Below are 20,396 nucleotides of genomic sequence, written 5' to 3'. Positions count from 1 at the left end.
CGGTAAAACACACCTTTTCTGCTTCATTTGAATTTTTTTGGATTGGCAGTGGATATTTTTTTATATGCTAATAACATATAAACGCCTCACAAACAGGAATACGATCAGCCATAAAATCCCTGCCTACCACTGTGCAGGTTACAGAAATAGCTTGTGGCATGGGCGATTGACATTTAGCAGTCATGAGCGATATTAGGTATAACGGAACATTATCCAGTCATAACAATGTCAGTGGACTGAGGTCAAAGGTCATCGTACTCAAAGTTGTATTTCCAATTCGCCTTTCAAGATCATCCTACAATCACTGAAGATGTGACTGCAGTTTAAGTACATTTTCCATGCTACTGCAACGCTAGTGAAGTTGTTTTCTGTTCAAACCTCTGAGGCATAAAGTACAAAAATCTCTTTAAGCTTTGAGATTTTTTACTATGAGTTGCAATCAAACATTTTTTTTTATTTTATTTTTGTGCTGTAAATCCAATGAGTTTCACCAAACTCTGAAAAACAAACCCATGTGTGCGCTTTCTCCCATTTCTCAGAAGACAAGTTCATTTCCATGAAGTGAGATACAGACTGAGAAGGACTTACTGCTTTTTTTGATTCTCTGATTTGAACATTTCAATACAGGCAGATTTGACTCTGGTTCTCCCAAAATAAATTTAAAATAGGATTAATTCAATACTGTGTAATGAAAGATGTAATTAATACCTGTAGGCTCGGTTAAAATTTCTCTTTTCATAATTGTTTTTATCTCTTTTATTTTTGGCTCAGTAACGCACTTTCAATGCTAACTCTGACTGGCTCAAATAAATAAACACAATGAAAAAAATAAAGGGCAAGCATGAGGAGAAACAGGAGGTAACAAGCTGCAGAAGGAAAGAAAATCAATCATAAACGACATGCTAAACGTGCAGGCGTTCAGCATGAGGCTGTGGCTAATAAGCGTTGGAGTTAAATGGTAGATCCTCAGGGAAGATGCTGCTCATTAAAGTAATAAATATTCACTTTCCTCTTACTCATCAGAAGAGAATAGTGATTGTCTGCTTTGACACCCGCAGAGATAAAAGCGGTGAACTTTACATGATGTGTTTCATATTGCAGAATACGCCTCCTGTCAGCCGCGCTGCCTGACTTATACACCATTCTTCTGCACAGCTGAGCGAGTTTGTTCACGCCGACCTCCTTAGACATCATCTGTTTATTAGTGGCCCTCACTGCTGGAAGCTGTTATTCAGCCTCTTGACCTTTTCAGAAAGCATGCTGCCCTTGCTTTGTCTAGCTGCAACCTCCAACAACACTTTCCCCGGCTGGGTTTGTTGTACGGCCTTCAAAGAGCGACGCGACTCTGTTCTTTTCATCCACCTCTGATCAATCCCAGTCCCTTGCAGGCTTTAAGCCCAGGACTTCATCTCATTTTTTTTTCTTTGCTTTTAGAGGTTTTATGATTCTACTGGAGGCGGCGATTAACCTCCAAGAATGCGACCTTGGGAAAACAGAGCAAAACAAAGCAGCACAAGGTGCTATTTATTTGAAAAGTGATGCTGCGATGCTGTGCTGATAAAAAGAGAAATAAAGTTATTAAATCTCTGTATGTCGTCTCATGTCTTGCGGATTATTTCAGTGCACATTTTAAAAGCTATCGATGGGACTGGAAGTCATGCATTCCTAGAAATAATCTTTCGACTAGAAAAAATGTTACAAGGATTTACATTTCCCTATGAATTTGTTGATATTGAAAAAAAAAAAACATATGCCCTGCAAAAACAACATTTTTATTTTTGGTCTAGTTTCTAGTGCAGATATCTTAGTACACTTGAAGTGAAACAAACTAACTTAAAAGTAACACTTCAGCAAGATGTAAGAGACTTGTTTCAAGTAAATAATTTCCTTAATATTGATGACACATGGGGAAAAATGTCGTGTTATATGTCAGGGGTGTGAAACTCGTTTTTGTTTTTGGCGAAATCAAATCAAATCGGTTTCCATGGTGAAGCTTTCCTCTGCGTTTCTGTCCGCTGCACGACTTTACAATTTACTGCGCCGCTTCCAAGCTGAGCATAGAGTAGAAGAAACTGTGACGTGTGTTTATTCAAAAATAAATTCTCTTAATGGAAACACTGCAATTAAAAAAAAAACTCTTGTTTGTCGTTAAGTTGTAAGGTAGTTTTTTTGTTGTTGTTGTTTTTTTGTAAAACTGAAATGAATGCACTTTTTTTCGCATCACTCGACTCACATAATCGACAACCAGATGTTGCCGTTTGCAGTAACCATGAAGAAGAAAACAGCGAGAAGTAGTTGGAGGATCGTGATGCGGCGTGTTCTTCCATGACTTACTGCGCGAACGAACGTTTTCACGTGTGATTTTAACTGCATTTCTGATTTAATGGAGTTTTTCCATTAAATGCAAAAAAAAAATGGCACAAATGCAAAGTTTAGGTTTTTTCAGCATCAGCACAACATTGACAGAGTTTTTCCACATATTTGTAATAGAATTGCATTTACTGTGAAAGAGTGAATAGTACATTTTAGATTTTCTCTACAAGAAAAATATCTGGATAGGCGGATTTTTCATAAAAAAACTGACGTGAAGAAAAATCCTTGAATCTCTAATACGGTGCAAACACCAAATCAGCACTTCTTAGTCAGGGTCTGATTTCAATTTAAAAATTTATAGCAAATCCTTGGTACATAGAGACATCCAGAATATTTACATTTATTACAATTACTGACGTTGTGTCTGATTATTCTGCTCATTTTCGGAACAATAGCCACATTCTAAGTAGATTTATCGGCATATTATCCAGAGCTTACGCCAACATTTTGGCAGCTTTTGGATTTCTTTATTTTCCAAAATATTTTAAAAGTATTTGAGATAACAGCATTGTTTTTCCTATGCATGAACTTCACCCTTACATTTCTACTTCACATGAGAAGCGCACATGTCCACAAAACACATAAAATACTTACTGTAGTGATCACCTGGTCAGTTAAATCAAAAACAATCACAGCAGGTAATCCACCAGGAAATTTAAGACGGACGTTTATAGAGAATAGAGTCAGGTTTCTTTCTTCTGACCTTTGTGTCTCTTTCCACAGTCTTGTCAATATACTAGAATTGCAGTGAAGAAAAATGCATTTCAAATATACATAGCTATGTTTTGTCTCAACACATACTTTCTGGTAATACCAAACCTCAAGATGTCATTTTTATAACATCCAGCTTGTCAAAGTAAAGCCTAAGAAATTTGTTGTGTTTCATTAAACGCATTAAGTAAGCAGTATGTTTCATATTTGTAGTTGTTTTGGAGATGTTTAAGGTCATGTATTAACCATTTTCTCAGGAAGCCTTTTTTGCATTAGTCATAGGCTCTTGCACAGCATGAAATTGATAATAGCAAGTTTCCCACTGGAGAGTCTAGAGTCTCTTTTATGATTTTGTTCTTTACAGAGGCTCATCGTAGAGAGATTTTAAAAGCCACTGAGCGTTAGACAGGTTGACAGGATGGAAGCAACTAATGAGAAGTCCATCCATCCATTTTCTTACACCCTTCTTCCCTAATGGGGCCGGGAGGGTTGCTGGTTCCTCTCCAGCTGCGTTCCGGGCGAGAGGCGGGTTCACCCTGGACAGGTCGCCAGTCTGTCGCAGGGCAACACAAAGACATACAAGACAAACAACCATGCGCACACACACTCACACCTAGGGAGAATTTAGAGAGACCAATTAACCTGACAGTCATGTTTTTGGACTGTGGGAGGAAGCCGGAGAACCCGGAGAGAACCCACCATGCACAGGGAGAACATGCAAACTCCATGCAGAAAGACCCCGGGCCGGGAATCAAACCCAGGACCTTCTTGCTGCAAGGCAACAGCTCTACCAACTGCGCCACTGTGCAGCCCTTAATGAGAAGTCATTACTCAAAATTGATTTTGAAGTCCAGAAATATTTCTTTCCAACAAATCGCTTGCTACTTTGATGTTATGTTGAGGGTTGTCTTACTCTCTGACATATTTGTTAGAAACTGAAGTTAGTAAAACTGAAAGGATGCTTTATTTTTCATCTTTTTTTGAGGTAGAAATCAAACCCTGGTGAAATATTACTGGCTCTGTTGTAATTGTTTTGGGGTGGAGGGTTAGCAGTAGCACAATTAAATTCTGACATATCTAGTTTTCCTTAACATCATTTCCACAGTACATATTGGCAAAACAAATGTGGTTATTCTACACTTTTTGTCACAGCTCCACTTTTAAAACATTTTAATTATAGCTCTTACTTTGGAAAGCTGAGGCGAGTAGTTCTTATTCTTTACGCTTTTTCTGAATTACTGAATTTTTTAGGACCATTTTTGAAAAATAGGTAAGAGAAATAGGCATCTGTGTCGTTATTTACACATTACAGACCAAAAAAAAAGATATACGGACCAACATAAGAAACAAAGTATGCATTGAAAAAAGTTTTTTAAGCTTTATTTATAGTAAATATTACAGATGAGTATGTAAATCAATAACTTTTTTTGTGTAGATTTGAGTTTTTCTGTGTTTATTTTAGGTTTTTGTGTTTATTGAGTCTCTGTGTTGTCCTGTCTAACCCTTGATTGTTCCCAGGTGTGTCTCGTTCCCTCATTATTATCTGTGTATTTATACCCACCTGTGTTTCTTGTTTTTTGCCGGATCCTTGTTGTAGCTGTCCTGTCTTACTTGCCATCTCTTTACTTTCCAGTTTGCTACCAGTTATTGAGCCTTAGCCTTCTGCTCTCGCTGTGCTGCCTTAAAAATTGATTTTAATGTCGATACCAAAAAATTGACGTTAAAATAAATTTTTAAGGCAGCAGAACGAATCATCATTTCATTTCCTAACCCTGGGTCTGCTGCGTCTGCCTCTCCACCTTCATCGAGTTTCATGACATTTTCCCTCTGAATGAATAGATTTGATATAAATATCGGTGACGTGCGGTGACGCTCACAGCTGGTGAGGCGCTGATTTAATCATAATCATATTTACAAATATAGACCCCCTGCATGTTATTGTTTACATGAGGAAATTTCATGCCTGCAGACAAAGCTGGAGGGCAAAAAGACAATTTTTTTTTATATGCTTCCATAGCCGCGCAGCCGCCTTAGAGAAATTTCATGAACTCAATCAAACTTGGACATGCAGTTATTATTAATTTCGTGCTGTGCTCCTCAGCAAAGGGAGAAGCCGTTAAAGTACAACGCAAAACCTCGTCTTTCTCGCTTTCTGTCCCGGCGCAGGTACGCGGAGACTCGTTGCCATAGCAACTGTCAACAACGCCACACAAAAAAACAAAAAAAAACAACAACCCCAAAACACTCAAATATTTCCCACACAAAGAGCAGAACATTCAGTGTGTTCAGTGGCATGGTTTTAGGCTTAATGTTTACTTTGCAGTTATTAATAAGTGATTGCTCTGGTAAGAGGAGAAAATTATAAATATGTCGCTCTGCCTCCCCTGATAAATACGTCACGGATAAATATATATTTTAAAGGCATAAAGCAGTAACATTAATGTAAGGCCTTTACAAGAATGGCTACAAATGCAAATACCAGCACATTTATTAGTTTGTCTTTGTTGCTCTGTGGCTCATTTGGTTGAGAGATGTTCATAATTCTTTTAACTATTTATTTCAGCTCTTTTTTTTCTCCCCTCCAGGGGGTCTTTTGTGGGCTCTAGTGTCCTTTATATGAAAGTTGGCTGACAGGATGGAGGTGAGGGGGGGAAGACACGCAGCAAATATCGCCGGGTCCGGGAATCGAACCCGCGGGACGGCCGCGTCGAGGACTCAAGGCCTCCAAACGTGGGTCGCGCTACGCCACCACATCACGCCCTATTACAGCTCTTTTAATAATGCAAGCATTTAACATCTGGAGGAAGTCTGCTTTAGTTCAGGATTTAGTCACATAACCCATTTTTACTTTTAATTTTATTAAATATTTTGAGTCTAATATGTACAAAGCATCATTTTGTGTGTGTGGGAATGTGTGTGTGTGTGTGTGTGTGTGTGTGTTGTGTGTGTGTGTGAGAGAGACTGCCGCCTCCCTGGAGAACTGAGGCTGAAGTAATGAAATGCTCATTACCGATGCAGCTGGAAACGCTGGAGATACATTTGCACACCTACACACACCCACACATCAGCCCAGACTGTTCAAGGTCACCTCCCAATATTTGTGTGTGTGTGTGTGTGTGCGTGTGCACGCATGTGTGATGTGTGTGTGTGTGTGCGTGTGTGTTGAGAGGCTGAAGCATTTGTCCTAACTAGAGCCTAAAATGACAGTCGTGTACAGTGTACCTCAGTTAATGTCAGACATCTTTATTAATGATTTTTTGTTGAGTACACACACACACACACACCCACACACACTCTGCTCAGACATACATATTCACCTTTGCTGTCACTTTGTTGTATAAACTGACTTATTGGATCCTATCTTTGAGAAATCCTCACTTGTTTCAGAAATATAATCTGAAATATGCATTAGAGGAAGCTAATCTAGCACAATTATGCAAATGTTCAGCTTTTGTTAGATGGATGCATTTGTGGATAATTTTATTGATAATGTTTGCATAGAAACTACTATCAAAATGACACAAGGAGATTTTGTTTATAAAGAACAGCCTTTCCAAAATGTTGGCTCTTGGCTTTGTTTTCTCGTGTTTAATGAAAGTATAATGTCATTATTCCATCTTATTAAAACATCAAACAGCCTCTTTTTTCCAGGTACACCTTGAACAAGTCCTTATACCATTAATTTGAAAGTGCTGAGGCTTTGTTCAGTATTCATATATGTTTGAAGCGCTACTGTAAGGCTGCAGAATAATAACTTTGGTAATTAATATGTGTGGCGGTGTGTGCATTGGTAGGGGGCAGGGCATGAGCAAGAGAAGCAGCAATCTAGTAAACATTTGGCAGCCAGTTTATGTCCTGTGGGTCACCACAGCTGTGATTTATGATCCTCCTCCTGAGTAAAACCGTCGCTGCCACCCATGAATGAACACTTTGCTCCAAATCCTGCTAAATTTTCACATTATTATTTTCTATAAGTATTTGAGTTACAGTCCACTCTTGAAACAGACATATATATTTATATATCTGCGTGGAGATTGGAGAGTGATGGATCACTGTCTGTTTGCTTTTTCTAGCTGCTCCTTCAAAATCCCCACAGAAAGCGGTTACCATTTGTGTCAGTCCTTGTAAAGTGTCAGCTCAGCTCCTGTGGGGATGCAAACCGTGCATGAGTGGAGCCGATGTGCTGCTCACATTCTGCATGACATGAACAATGCTGAAACCTTTGCGTTATCTGTTGTAGCCCTGACCTGGATATAAGCTGCCCAGCACTTCAGTTCACTGACAGGGTCCTTCAAATGTCACTCTTGAGTTCTTATTATTGCTCTCACTTCAACAGATGCTCACACCTTCACATGTGATTCATTGCAGTAAAGGTTAAAGTACCCCATGAATGGATTCAGTGACATTCTTCATCACCTGCCTCCACTTTCCGAGTCTATGTGTGCATATTTTTAGTCTAAACTATGTAATTCATCTATTCTGCTTTGTTGCTTAGATACAAACCTCCCAATTTTAATGTTAGAGAAAGGGTTGTGACATACGAAAAATAATTTATCTGAAAAAACAAATTTCTTCTGTTTTGCATGAAATGTTTCTTTGCTTATTTTTTGTTTTTATTAAAGAAAATTTGTCATGGGCAAGTGCAGCTGCTATCAACCCATTTGTATCAAATATTTTACCAGACATGTGCAGGAAACAATCCAGGTTTTCTCCAGACGTATTTAGCTAGAGAAAAGGGCGCACATCTCCATATTGCACCAAATATTATCTCCCTGGTACGTCCAAGACCAAAGCATATTTAAAACTGATGAGAACAGCGAAGAAAAAGTGAAAGCAGCTACTTACAGGTGGGTTAGGTAGTCAAGACCACCTAACCGAGACGAGACCAAACTTTTAGGGTCCGAGACCAAGTCAAGACCTAGACCAGCGCCCCGCGCTACATGACATAATAATATGTGAAATATGATCAAAATTGCTAATCAGATTGATCTAAAAGATTCACATTCCCATAAAAACACCTAGATATTAAATACTTTGAGCTGAAATGAATATAACAAATATTAAATTCATTTCCTGTGGATCACCACAGCTGTGATTTATGATCCTCCTCCTGAGTAAAACCGTCATAAAATTCTGAGTAAAATTCATATTTGTTAAATGAGTTTAACAAATATTAAAAGCATGCAAGAATGTAATGAACAATGCTGTAATGTCTGCGGTTATGGCAGACATTACAGCATGAAAAAATCTGTGATTTTCTAAAGTTTTTCAAAATCAATTAAGGTTTAATTTGAAGCATCCTGCTACTTTGAAGATTTAATTTACTGGATGACTTTATGTTCCAAACAGCCAGTGTGGGAATTGAACCCACGACCTTGACATTATGAGTACCACACTCTGACCAACTGAGCTAACCAGCCATACAAGTTTTGTGTCTTCGTCAATATAAGACACACTTACATGATCTTACCCCAATGAAGATTTGAATAAAGAGCTTATAATCTATTGTTTTCAAAATTAACGTGCTTGAAATACAGCTTGCTGCTATTATGAGGAATTGATTTCCTGAAGACTTTAAATTTCAATTGGTCAGTGTGGGGATTGAACCCTTAACCTTGGTATTATCAGTACCCTACTCTGACCAGCTGAGCTAACCAGCCACTCATAATGTTGAGTTATTATCAATGTTAGAAAAACTTACATGATCTTGACAAAAACTGATTTTCTAAAGTTTTTCAAAATCAATTAAGGTTTAATTTGAAGCATCCTGCTACTTTGAAAATTTGATTTACTAGATGACTTTATGTTCCAAACAGCCAGTGTGGGAGTTGAACCCACGACCTTGACGTTATGAGTACCACACTCTGACCAACTGAGCTAACCAGCCATACATAGTTTTGTGTCCTCGTCAATAAAAGACACACTTACATGATCTTACCCCAATGAAGATTTGAATAAAGAGCTTATAATCTATTGTTTTCAAAATCAATGTGCTTGAAATACAGCTTGCTGCTATTATGAGGAATTAATTTCTAAAAGACTTTAAATTTCAATTGGTCAGTGTGGGGATTGAACCCTTAACCTTGGCATTATCAGTACCCTACTCTGACCAGCTGAGCTAACCAGCCACTCATAATATTGAGTTATCATCAATGTTAGAAAAACTTTCAAGATCTTGACAAAAGTCGTGAATTTCTAAAGTTTTTCAAAATCAATTATGGTTTAATTTGAAGCATCCTGCTACTTTGAAGATTTGATTTACTGGATGACTTTATGGTTCAAATGGCCAGTGTGGGAATTGAACCCACGACCTTGACGTTATGAGTACCACGCTCTGACCAACTGAGCTAACCAGCCATACATCATTTTGTGTCCTTGTCAATATAAGAAAAACTTACATGATCTTACTACAATGAAGAGTTGATGAAATGCTGTTATGTTTTTCAAAATCAACATGCTTAAAGGTGTATTTTTCCAGCAATATTTTATTTTGAATTATTGATTTTATTTTTCAGCCATTTTCATTTTGTAGTATTGATTTTATTTTCCGACCGTTTTTGTTTTGAAGTATTGATTTTATTTTTCAGCCATTTTTATTTTGTAGTATTGATTTTATTTTCTGACCGTTTTTGTTTTGAAGTATTGATTTTGTTTTCCAACCATTTTTATTTTGAAGTATTGATTTTGTTTTCCAACCATTTTTATTTTGAAGTATTGATTGTCTGAAACACTTTATATTTTCATTGACCAGTATGGGAATTGAACCACTTACCTTAGCGATACTAGCACGACACCTCGTCCAGCTGAGCTAACCCCAGCTGGACAGGGTTTAGTGAAATACATGGTAACTCATAATGTTGAGTTTCCATAAATTTAAGAAAACTTACAAGATTTTACCAAAATGAAGATATGAGTAAAGAGCTCATATACTAATGTTTTTCAAAATCATTGTACATAATGTTTTAATATGCAGCCTCCTGCTATTAAGAAGAGTTGATTTTCCAAAAGACTTTATACTTTGATGTGCCAGTGGGGATTGAACCCATGACCTTGGTATCATCAGTACCCTACTCTGACCAGCTGAGCTAACCAGCCACTCATAATATTGAGTTATCATCAATGTTAGAAAAACTTACATGATCTTGACAAAAGTCATGAATTTCTAAAGTTTTTCAAAATCAATTATGGTTTAATTTGAAGCATCCTGCTACTTTGAAGATTTGATTTACTGGATGACTTTATGTTCCAAACAGCCAGTGTGGGAATTGAACCCACGACCTTGACGTTATGAGTACCACACTCTGACCAACTGAGCTAACCAGCCATACATCATTTTGTGTCCTCGTCAATATAAGACAAACTTACATGATCTTACCCCAATGAAGATTTGAATAAAGAGCTTATAATCTATTGTTTTCAAAATTAACGTGCTTGAAATACAGCTTGCTGCTATTATGAGGAATTCATTTCTAAAAGACTTTAAATTTTAATTGGTCAGTGTGGGGATTGAACCCTTAACCTTGGCATTATCAGTACCCTACTCTGACCAGCTGAGCTAACCAGCCACTCATAATATTGAGTTATCATCAATGTTAGAAAAACTTTCAAGATCTTGACAAAAGTCGTGAATTTCTAAAGTTTTTCAAAATCAATTATGGTTTAATCTGAAGCATCCTGCTACTTTGAAGATTTGATTTACTGGATGACTTTATGGTTCAAATGGCCAGTGTGGGAATGGAACCCACGACCTTGACGTTATGAGTACCACGCTCTGACCAACTGAGCTAACCAGCCATACATCATTTTGTGTCTTCGTCAATATAAGAAAAACTCACATGATCTTATTACAATGAAGAGTTGATGAAATGCTGTTATGTTTTTCAAAACCAACATGCTTAAAGGTGTATTTTCCAGCAATATTTTATTTTCAAGTATTGATTTTATTTTTCAGCCATTTTTATTTTGTAGTATTGATTTTGTTTTCAACCAGTTTTATTTTGAAGTATTTATTTTGTTTTCAACCAGTTTTATTTTGAAGTATTGATTTTATTTTTCACCCTTTTTCATTTTGAAGTATTGATTTTGTTTTTCAACCATTTTTATTTTGAAGTATTGATTGTCTGAAACACTTTATCTTTCCTTTGACCAGTGTGGGAATTGAACCACTTACCTTAGCGTTACTAGCACGACACCTCGTCCAGCTGAGCTAACCCCAGCTGGACAGGGTTTGTGAAATACATGGTAACTCATAATGTTGAGTTTCCATGGATTTAAGAAAACGTACAAGATTTTACCAAAATGAAGATATGAGTAAAGAGCTCATATACTAATGTTTTTCAAAATCATTGTACATAATGTTTTAATATACAGCCTCCTGCTATTAAGAAGAGTTGATTTTCCAAAAGACTTTATACTTTGATGTGCCAGTGGGGATTGAACCCATGACCTTGGTATCATCAGTACCCTACTCTGACCAGCTGAGCTAACCAGCCACTCATAATATTGAGTTATCATCAATGTTAGAAAAACTTACATGATCTTGACAAAAGTCATGAATTTCTAAAGTTTTTCAAAATCAATTATGGTTTAATTTGAAGCATCCTGCTACTTTGGAGATTTGATTTACTGGATGACTTTATGTTCCAAACGGCCAGTGTGGGAATTGAACCCACGACCTTGACGTTATGAGTACCACGCTCTGACCAACTGAGCTAACCAGCCACACATCATTTTGTGTCCTCGTCAATATAAGACAAACTTACATGATCTTACCCCAATGAAGATTTGAATAAAGAGCTCATAATCTATTGTCTTCCAAAATCAATGTGCTCGAAATACAGCTTGCTGCTATTATGAGGAATTAATTTCTAAAAGACTTTAAATTTCAATTGGTCAGTGTGGGGATTGAACCCTTAACCTTGGCATTATCAGTACCCTACTCTGACCAGCTGAGCTAACCAGCCACTCATAATATTGAGTTATCATCAATGTTAGAAAGACTTACATGATCTTGACAAAAGTCATGAATTTCTAAAGTTTTTCAAAATCAATTATGGTTTAATTTGAAGCATCCTGCTACTTTGAAGATTTGATTTACTGGACGACTTTATGTTCCAAACAGCCAGTGTGGTAATTGAACCCACGACCTTGACGTTATGAGTACCACACTCTGACCAACTGAGCTAACCAGCCATACATCATTTTGTGTCTTCGTCAATATAAGACAAACTTACATGATTTTTCCCCAATGAAGATTTGAATAAAGAGCTTATAATCTATTGTCTTCCAAAATCAATGTGCTCGAAATACAGCTTGCTGCTATTATGAGGAATTAATTTCTAAAAGACTTTAAATTTCAATTGGTCAGTGTGGGGATTGAACCCTTAACCTTGGCATTATCAGTACCCTACTCTGACTAGCTGAGCTAATCAGCCACTCATAATATTGAGTTATCATCAATGTTAGAAAAACTTTCAAGATCTTGATAAAAGTTGTGAATTTCTAAAGTTTTTCAAAATCAATTATGGTTTAATCTGAAGCATCCTGCTACTTTGAAGATTTGATTTACTGGATGACTTTATAGTTCAAATGGCCAGTGTGGGAATTGAACCCACGACCTTGACGTTATGAGTACCACGTTCTGACCAACTGAGCTAACCAGCCATACATCCTTTTGTGTCTTCGTCAATATAAGAAAAACTCACATGATCTTACCCCAATGAAGAGTTGATGAAATGCTGTTATGTTTTTCAAAATCAACATGCTTAAAGGTGTATTTTCCAGCAATATTTTATTTTGAAGTATTTATTTTATTTTTCAGCCATTTTTATTTTGTGGTATTGATTTTTTTTTGACCGTTTTTGTTTTGAAGTATTGATTTTGTTTTCCAACCATTTTTATTTTGAGGTATTGATTTTGTTTTCAACCAGTTTTATTTTGAAGTATTGATTTTATTTTTCACCCTTTTTCATTTTGAAGTATTGATTTTGTTTTCCAACCATTTTTATTTTGAAGTATTGATTTTATTTTTCACCCTTTTTCATTTTGAAGTATTTATTTTGTTTTCCAACCATTTTTATTTTGAAGTATTGATTTTATTTTTCACCCTTTTTCATTTTGAAGTATTGATTTTGTTTTCCAACCATTTTTATTTTGAAGTATTGATTGTCTGAAACACTTTATCTTTCCTTTGACCAGTGTGGGAATTGAACCACTTACCTTAGCGTTACTAGCACGACACCTCGTCCAGCTGAGCTAACCCCAGCTGGACAGGGTTTGTGAAATACATGGTAACTCATAATGTTGAGTTTCCATGGATTTAAGAAAACTTACAAGATTTTACCAAAATGAAGATATGAGTAAAGAGCTCATATACTAATGTTTTTCAAAATCATTGTACATAATGTTTTAATATGCAGCTTCCTGCTATAAAGAAGAGTTGATTTTCCAAAAGACTTTATACTTCGATGTGCCAGTGGGGATTGAACCCATGACCTTGGTATCATCAGTACCCTACTCTGACCAGCTGAGCTAACCAGCCACTCATAATATTGAGTTATCATCAATGTTAGAAAAACTTACATGATCTTGACAAAAAGTAAATTTCTAAAGTTTTTCAAAATCAATTATGGTTTAATTTGAAGCATCCTGCTACTTTGAAGATTTGATTTACTGGATGACTTTATGGTTCAAATGGCCAGTGTGGGAATTGAACCCACGACCTTGACGTTATGAGTACCACGCTCTGACCAACTGAGCTAACCAGCCATACATCATTTTGTGTCTTCGTCAATATAAGACAAACTTACATGATCTTACCCCAATGAAGATTTGAATAAAGAGCTTATAATCTATTGTCTTCCAAAATCAATGTGCTTGAAATACAGCTTGCTGCTATTATGAGGAATTAATTTCTAAAAGACTTTAAATTTCAATTGGTCAGTGTGGGGATTGAACCCTTAACCTTGGCATTATCAGTACCCTACTCTGACCAGCTGAGCTAACCAGCCACTCATAATATTGAGTTATCATCAATGTTAGAAAAACTTTCAAGATCTTGATAAAAGTCGTGAATTTCTAAAGTTTTTCAAAATCAATTATGGTTTAATCTGAAGCATCTTGCTACTTTGAAGATTTGATTTACTGGATGACTTTATGGTTCAAATGGCCAGTGTGGGAATTGAACCCACGACCTTGACGTTATGAGTACCACGCTCTGACCAACTGAGCTAACCAGCCATACATCATTTTGTGTCTTCGTCAATATAAGAAAAACTCACATGATCTTACTACAATGAAGAGTTGATGAAATGCTGTTATGTTTTTCAAAATCAACATGCTTAAAGGTGTATTTTCCAGCAATATTTTATTTTGAAGTATTGATTTTATTTTTCTGCCATTTTTATTTTGTAGTATTGATTTTATTTTCCGACCGTTTTTGTTTTGAAGTATTGATTTTGTTTTCCAACCATTTTTGTGTTGAAGTATTGATTTTGTTTTTAACCCTTTTTTATTTTGAAGTATTGATTGTCTGAAACACTTTATCTTTCCTTTGACCAGTGTGGGAATTGAACCACTTACCTTAGCGTTACTAGCACGACACCTCGTCCAGCTGAGCTAACCCCAGCTGGACAGGGTTTTGTGAAATACATGGTAACTCATGTTGAGTTTCCATGGATTTAAGAAAACTTACATGATTTTACCAAAATGAAGATATGAGTAAAGAGCTCATATTGTAATGTTTTTCAAAATCAACGTTCATAATGGTTTAATATACAGCTTGCTGTTATTATGAAGAGTTGATTTTCCAAAAGACTTTGTATTTCCATTTGCCAGTGGGGGAATTGAACCCATGACCTTGGTATTGTAAGTACTCTACTCTGACCAGCTGAGCTAGCCAGCAACTCATAATGTTGCGTCATCATCAATGTTATCTTACCACAATGACAATTTCAAGAACTGCTGTTATGGTTTTCAAAATCAACATGCTTAAAGATGTGTTTTCCAGCGATATTTTCTTTTTAGAAATTTTTAGTTTAATCTCAAAAGTTAAATGTTTTTTGACTTTTAAAAATGTTCTGAGTTCAGGAAATTTCTTCTGAGGTTAGTCTAAAGATTTCAGGCAGATTTCTTTACTTTTCCTTTATTTTTAGAAACTTTCTTTGATTAATCTAAAACTTTTTGATCTTTGGCAGAAATATACTCTTCCACCTTTTGTCTTGACAATGGCCCTAACATGCCATCATAATTTTGGTATCATTTAATATTATGAGATATAATTTGTGCCAGAGTGACTGTAAATATGTAAGCTCCCTCCCTCATTTCTTTGCGATTAAAACTGGCTCTTTGTCCATTGTGCAGTGATACACAGTGTATTGTTACAGACAGAATCAGGTTTCTCCCTGAGCAGGTGTGTGCTCGCCTGTGTATATCACCAAGATATTAGGAAGAACTGAATAACAGTAGGCAGCCTGCTGTGTGAGTGTGTTTTGGACAGCGCAGGTGAACACAGGAATGTTGCTGTGTGAATGTGTGTGGGTGTGTTGAGCTCTCTTTTCCAGCAGCACCGTTGTTTTCTCTCCCGCTGTAATCAAGCCATTTACTTGAGTTTCTCCCAGAAGGGACATGGACCACAGCCAACACACACATTCACTTAAAAAAAAAAAAGTAGCTGTTTCACTTTAGCTGCATACCAGGTAAATGAAGCAACATTCTGAACATCTGTGTGTGTGTTTTTGTGTTTATGTATCTAATATGAGAGGCTGCGCTCTGTCAGCCTGTGGGTGTTTGGGGTGAAATCCATAAATCTTTCATGTTTTATCAGCAACAAAACAACTTTCAGTTGTGCAAGATTTTTTGTGCAATCAGAAGACTAGAAACAGAAATAGAAAACATTTTCACAAATCAGGATTTGTTTTTTACAGCAGCAGATGTTCTTTGCTTGATTTGTTTTAGCTCCATAAAATGGTAGTGCTATAGAGGTAAAGACACATGGCGGTAATTATCTTGTTTTGTCGAGATTTACTGGAAAAAAATTTGTTGTATTCAGTGTTACCTGCTAGGAATGCATGTAGCTGCGCTGAAGCACAAAGTTATTTAGTGGTGAAGCTGTGTAAAATTTACATGAATTATTTTTATATTTTTGTTTCTGTCAAAGCTAATCTAAGATGAAAGTTTCATTTTGGGTTTTTCAAGTTCCTCCATTCCTGATTTTTTTCCTGCCTTTTTTTTTTCTTCAGGTTTTTTTTTTTTTTTTTTTTGGCTGTTACTGACCAGTGTTTTATTTTATGTATGATGTCCTGATTAGGAAATTTTGCTGTCTTATTGCGGTTAACTTTCTCAGTTAGAACTGTGTTCTGTTACCGTAGCAAACTTATAAAGAACGTTACCAAAATAAAAGCATGGAACTTTAACAGCAGTTGCAATAAACAACAGTAACTACTCTCATCAGTTAGTCTTTACATAAGCAGACAGTAGTTGGTCCTTTGTTCTTGTTTTGCTGTTAGATTATTTTCTGACTGAATTTTATTTTGTCTCATTTCCTCATATGCTTCAAAATTCGAAAACATGACTTTCTGTTTTGTAAGTGTTCCCAGTGGTGGGTCAGAGAGTATCCAAAGTATACAAAAACAAACATGATTTTTTTTAATGGTTTTACTACAGTCTATATAATGACTTTTTAAATGTTTTTACATTCAGGTGACGATTCTTCAAGCGGTCGTAGTCCAGAAACAAAAGACTCGCCTCCCGTCGCTCCTCGTCGCCCAGTTCCTCCAGTTCAACATTCACCTCCCCAGGTAAAGAAATACAGTTTTTTTACACTTCTTACAGATTAAGTTACTGAAAGGACAACATTTCTGAAATCCATCCTCATACTTTGGATCATTTTCACTTTTTGCTCTGGTTCAAGTAATGCAGCACTTGGAAATGTTTTTAGAAAGATATTCTTCTTAACTTCTGCCATCTTTTTTTGGATCTCATAAGAGATATCTTCGGTTTTACATTACTGAAGCCCTTAAATGTCTGTTTTTCCAACAGCTTACATATTGTTTTAATCACCCAACTGCAACAGAGATTTAACGTTTTATTTCTCTCACACATGTGGCTCAAACGGATCCTTGTATAGTCTGATAATGACGTAGAATAAAAGATGAAAGTCACAGATTATCTTGTAAGTGAAATATTTTGCACCCTTTTCTACATAGTGCTGAAGAAAACCACAAAAATGTAGTTTCAGTTCAAACATTTCCAAAAAACAGCCCTTGGTGATTAAGGCTTACAGTGGATGAAAACCCAATGTTCAGCTTCTTAGAAAACGGGAATATTTTAGGATAAGACCAAAAAGTAAGAATGCTGTAGGAAAGCAGAACCTATAAATGGAATGTTGAGTGGAAGGAAAAACAACCTTGAGAGGATTGTGAAGCAAATCCCACTTTGGGGGAGATTTAATAAGCCACCACACCTACAAACGTTCTGAATATTACTTTATAAAGGTAATATTTTTTTAATTTAAGCCGCTCCTGAACCAGAGACAAACAAGCAATCAGTAGGACAGAGAAAACATACAGAACCAAAAACAAAAATAATTAGCTGTAGTGTGAAGAAGTGAACGCTTATTTAATCCTTATTTAATAAAACACATTATACTGACTCAATAATTAATTCAAAAATTTGTAATTAAAACCATCATATAATATTCATGCCTGTTCAATATACTGAGCTAAAGAGCCAACAAATAAATTATATTACTCAGACAAAATGGTTACAAACTAACTCTCAAAACAAGACAAGAAAATCTACAGATAATATTATAATAATAATAATTATTATTATTATAATATTATAATAATGATGGAGATACAGCATCAGAATAATTACCAACTCCTTGACAATGTACACCTATAAATTATTCTTAATTTGTGTTATATAACTAATAATCTACTAATAATGGTAATAGTAACCCAGATTTATTGAAATTTATTGAGATGCATCTTTAAAATGTTATTGCACGACATAATTTTTTTTTATTGACATTATTCCACCTTACTTGTGTTTTTATTTTTATTTTTTATTTCAGGTGGCTGTTCACGGATCAGCCCATTCGACGACCTTTGAACCCCTGACTGGGTTAATTATTCCTCTGCTCCTAACGCTGTCGCCATGGGAACCCCGCTGACGACGAAGCGAGCGAGAAGGCTGAAGGAGAACGGCGTGCTGCATGTTGCCACGTTGGAGACGTAACGGTTCAGCCGAACTGGTGGAACGAGCTGCTGGTGCAAAGAACACCTTTTTTACTATTACCTGTAACTGACCTACCTAATGGTGATAGGATAGTTCGCACAGCATTACTGATGTTTTTTTTTTTTTTTTTTTTTTGGAGAAGCTGTAAATACAAGTATATATAAATTATATATTTATATTGAGAGGTTCAATAGATAATAGCCTGATGTGTACATTGAGTTTATTGTGAAACAAAATGGTAAAATACTTGGATGGTAATGGGTTTTCTTTTTTCAATATGGTCAAGAAATTAATTTACATTTACCTTTTTGTTACCACAACACTACAGCAAAACTCCTGCAAACATGTAATATTTGTCAAAATGAGGATGGAGCATGCAGGAAGGTTGTTTCTAAAAAGGCTACCTGAACAAACTTATCTGATGCTTCTGCTGCTTGTCAGTCTGTGCACACTGGTCTCGCCTTGCAGGGTTTATCTCCACTGGAAGACTTTGTGATAATCTGACTGCAAAAGGTATCATTTTGGATATTTTGTCATCATGCCCTGCAATGTTTGGATTTCTTGAACTATTAGAACTCTTGAACAAGCTAGCATAGCTGAACTACTTCCCTCTCCCTCACTATTTTTTCTATTTAAAACTTTCTCCTGACCTTGTTATTCAGTTGTCATTTTATATATCACGTGTACAATTAGGTTTTAGCACTTTATACTGATTACAGCTAAAAACAATGCTAGCCATCGTCAGCCAGCAGCTTTTCGCCCTCCAACAGGGAGATGGGGCTGCAACGGGTCCAAATTGTCTATTTAATTGTTTCTAATCTAATCTGCCTGGGCAGATTAGATTTCCCCTGGCAGCATACCTAGAGACTGAAATTTGATTGGATGAAACGTCAATCGTCCACACAGACATATATGGGAAGCAATACAGCCAAGAGAAATGTTACAGAAAAAGAAAATAGACGTTTGGAAGTAAATTAATACAATTTAATTGAATAAACATTATAATTTAGGCTGTAGATATTCTGATAGTGTTTGGGCCAGGAGAGAAAGCCTAGTACTGGATTTGAGCAAATATGTATTCACCAAAATCTCACTTGATACACTGTATTTATGATTTATCTGCCAGACGAAACGCTCTCCCATCGTTCTCAGTTTGAGTGTAAAAATGTACATGTGCACAGGAGGGTTGTATTTAGATTGTGGTAGGAAAAAAATTAAAAATAAAAAGGCTTCACCAAGTTCATATTTGCAAGGTTATGTTTGAATATAAAAGATTTATTTTCTTATACAGTATTTTTAGGCATATGAAGCACTTTTGTATCATTAGGCTGATGAAATGATGAATATTTCTGGATTTTAGGTGTAATAATTGATTGTATGTAAGTGATAGTAAAACAAAGTATTTTGTAACCATCTACTACTTTATGACAGATATTAGTAATTCTGCAAAAGTTGGAGCAACACCACTCATATTCAGCTGCACAGAAATGACTTTCTGTTGTTCTACAACAGCAGAGTGCTGGGATGAAGCTCAGCTATGTCGTCGTAAAAAAGTAAAATAAATAAATTACTACATCCAAGTGTGCCAGTTCTTCCAGTCCAGTCATGTTTGTGATTTGTGCGAGCAACCTGCTAGCTCTGCCACGTCTTTCTGAAAACCACGACGACGACGAAAACTTAACCATTAACCTAAATGTGATTCCTGCTGCTGCACCACACACAGTCCTGCTGCTGCCCTGCCGTGCCACTAATCATCATTTTACATGAGCCTTATTATTAAAACAGTTTCCAAATACAAACTAGAGCTTTGTCTTGAATAAACTGTATGGAGTTGATCAAAGTTAGAAGGATAAACCAAAGGTGGAAAAACCTCCTGAATAGATTTTGTTGCCTACTTCTCTTTGGTTCTGTGGTCGAGTTAGTTTAAGTGTGCATCAGGTTTGACCTTAACACTTCGAAGAGCACGAAATATCACTCCATGAAAAGGACCAAATAGGTATTATTGAGCCACACAAGCTATTCACATAAGCCTTTCTGTCTGTTAAATCACTTTATGTGGGTCAAAGGTCACC

General features: G+C 36.2%; 1 protein-coding gene and 9 non-coding genes across 11 annotated transcripts in view; 1 reads left to right on the top strand and 9 right to left on the bottom strand.

Moving 5' to 3' along the window:
* The window catches only part of LOC122838740 (glypican-5-like), a 74,161-nt gene extending 54,257 nt beyond the window's left edge, over positions 1-19,904 (top strand). For both annotated transcript variants that reach the window (XM_044129655.1, XM_044129656.1), the window contains 2 exons: positions 16,783-16,880; positions 18,161-19,904. In XM_044129655.1, coding sequence (XP_043985590.1) covers positions 16,783-16,880; positions 18,161-18,259 — 197 coding nt within the window. In that variant the 3' untranslated portion in view covers positions 18,260-19,904. The remainder of the gene's footprint in view (positions 1-16,782; positions 16,881-18,160) is intronic.
* Positions 8,431-8,504, bottom strand: trnam-cau. Its single transcript has one exon. It is a non-coding gene; the product is annotated as a tRNA-Met (tRNA).
* On the bottom strand, positions 8,898-8,971 carry trnam-cau. The gene has a single exon. It is a non-coding gene; the product is annotated as a tRNA-Met (tRNA).
* trnam-cau lies at positions 9,368-9,441 on the bottom strand. The gene has a single exon. It is a non-coding gene; the product is annotated as a tRNA-Met (tRNA).
* trnam-cau lies at positions 10,335-10,408 on the bottom strand. The gene has a single exon. It is a non-coding gene; the product is annotated as a tRNA-Met (tRNA).
* trnam-cau lies at positions 10,805-10,878 on the bottom strand. Its single transcript has one exon. It is a non-coding gene; the product is annotated as a tRNA-Met (tRNA).
* trnam-cau lies at positions 11,732-11,805 on the bottom strand. The gene has a single exon. It is a non-coding gene; the product is annotated as a tRNA-Met (tRNA).
* trnam-cau lies at positions 12,674-12,747 on the bottom strand. The gene has a single exon. It is a non-coding gene; the product is annotated as a tRNA-Met (tRNA).
* On the bottom strand, positions 13,778-13,851 carry trnam-cau. The gene has a single exon. It is a non-coding gene; the product is annotated as a tRNA-Met (tRNA).
* On the bottom strand, positions 14,249-14,322 carry trnam-cau. The gene has a single exon. It is a non-coding gene; the product is annotated as a tRNA-Met (tRNA).
* Positions 19,905-20,396: the final 492 nt, after the last annotated feature.

This window comes from Gambusia affinis, linkage group LG10, assembly GCF_019740435.1.
Source record: "Gambusia affinis linkage group LG10, SWU_Gaff_1.0, whole genome shotgun sequence".
NCBI classification, from domain to species: Eukaryota; Metazoa; Chordata; class Actinopteri; order Cyprinodontiformes; family Poeciliidae; genus Gambusia; species Gambusia affinis.
The sequence above is the reverse complement of the archived record's forward strand: the minus strand, read 5'-3'. Positions and strand labels throughout refer to the sequence as shown.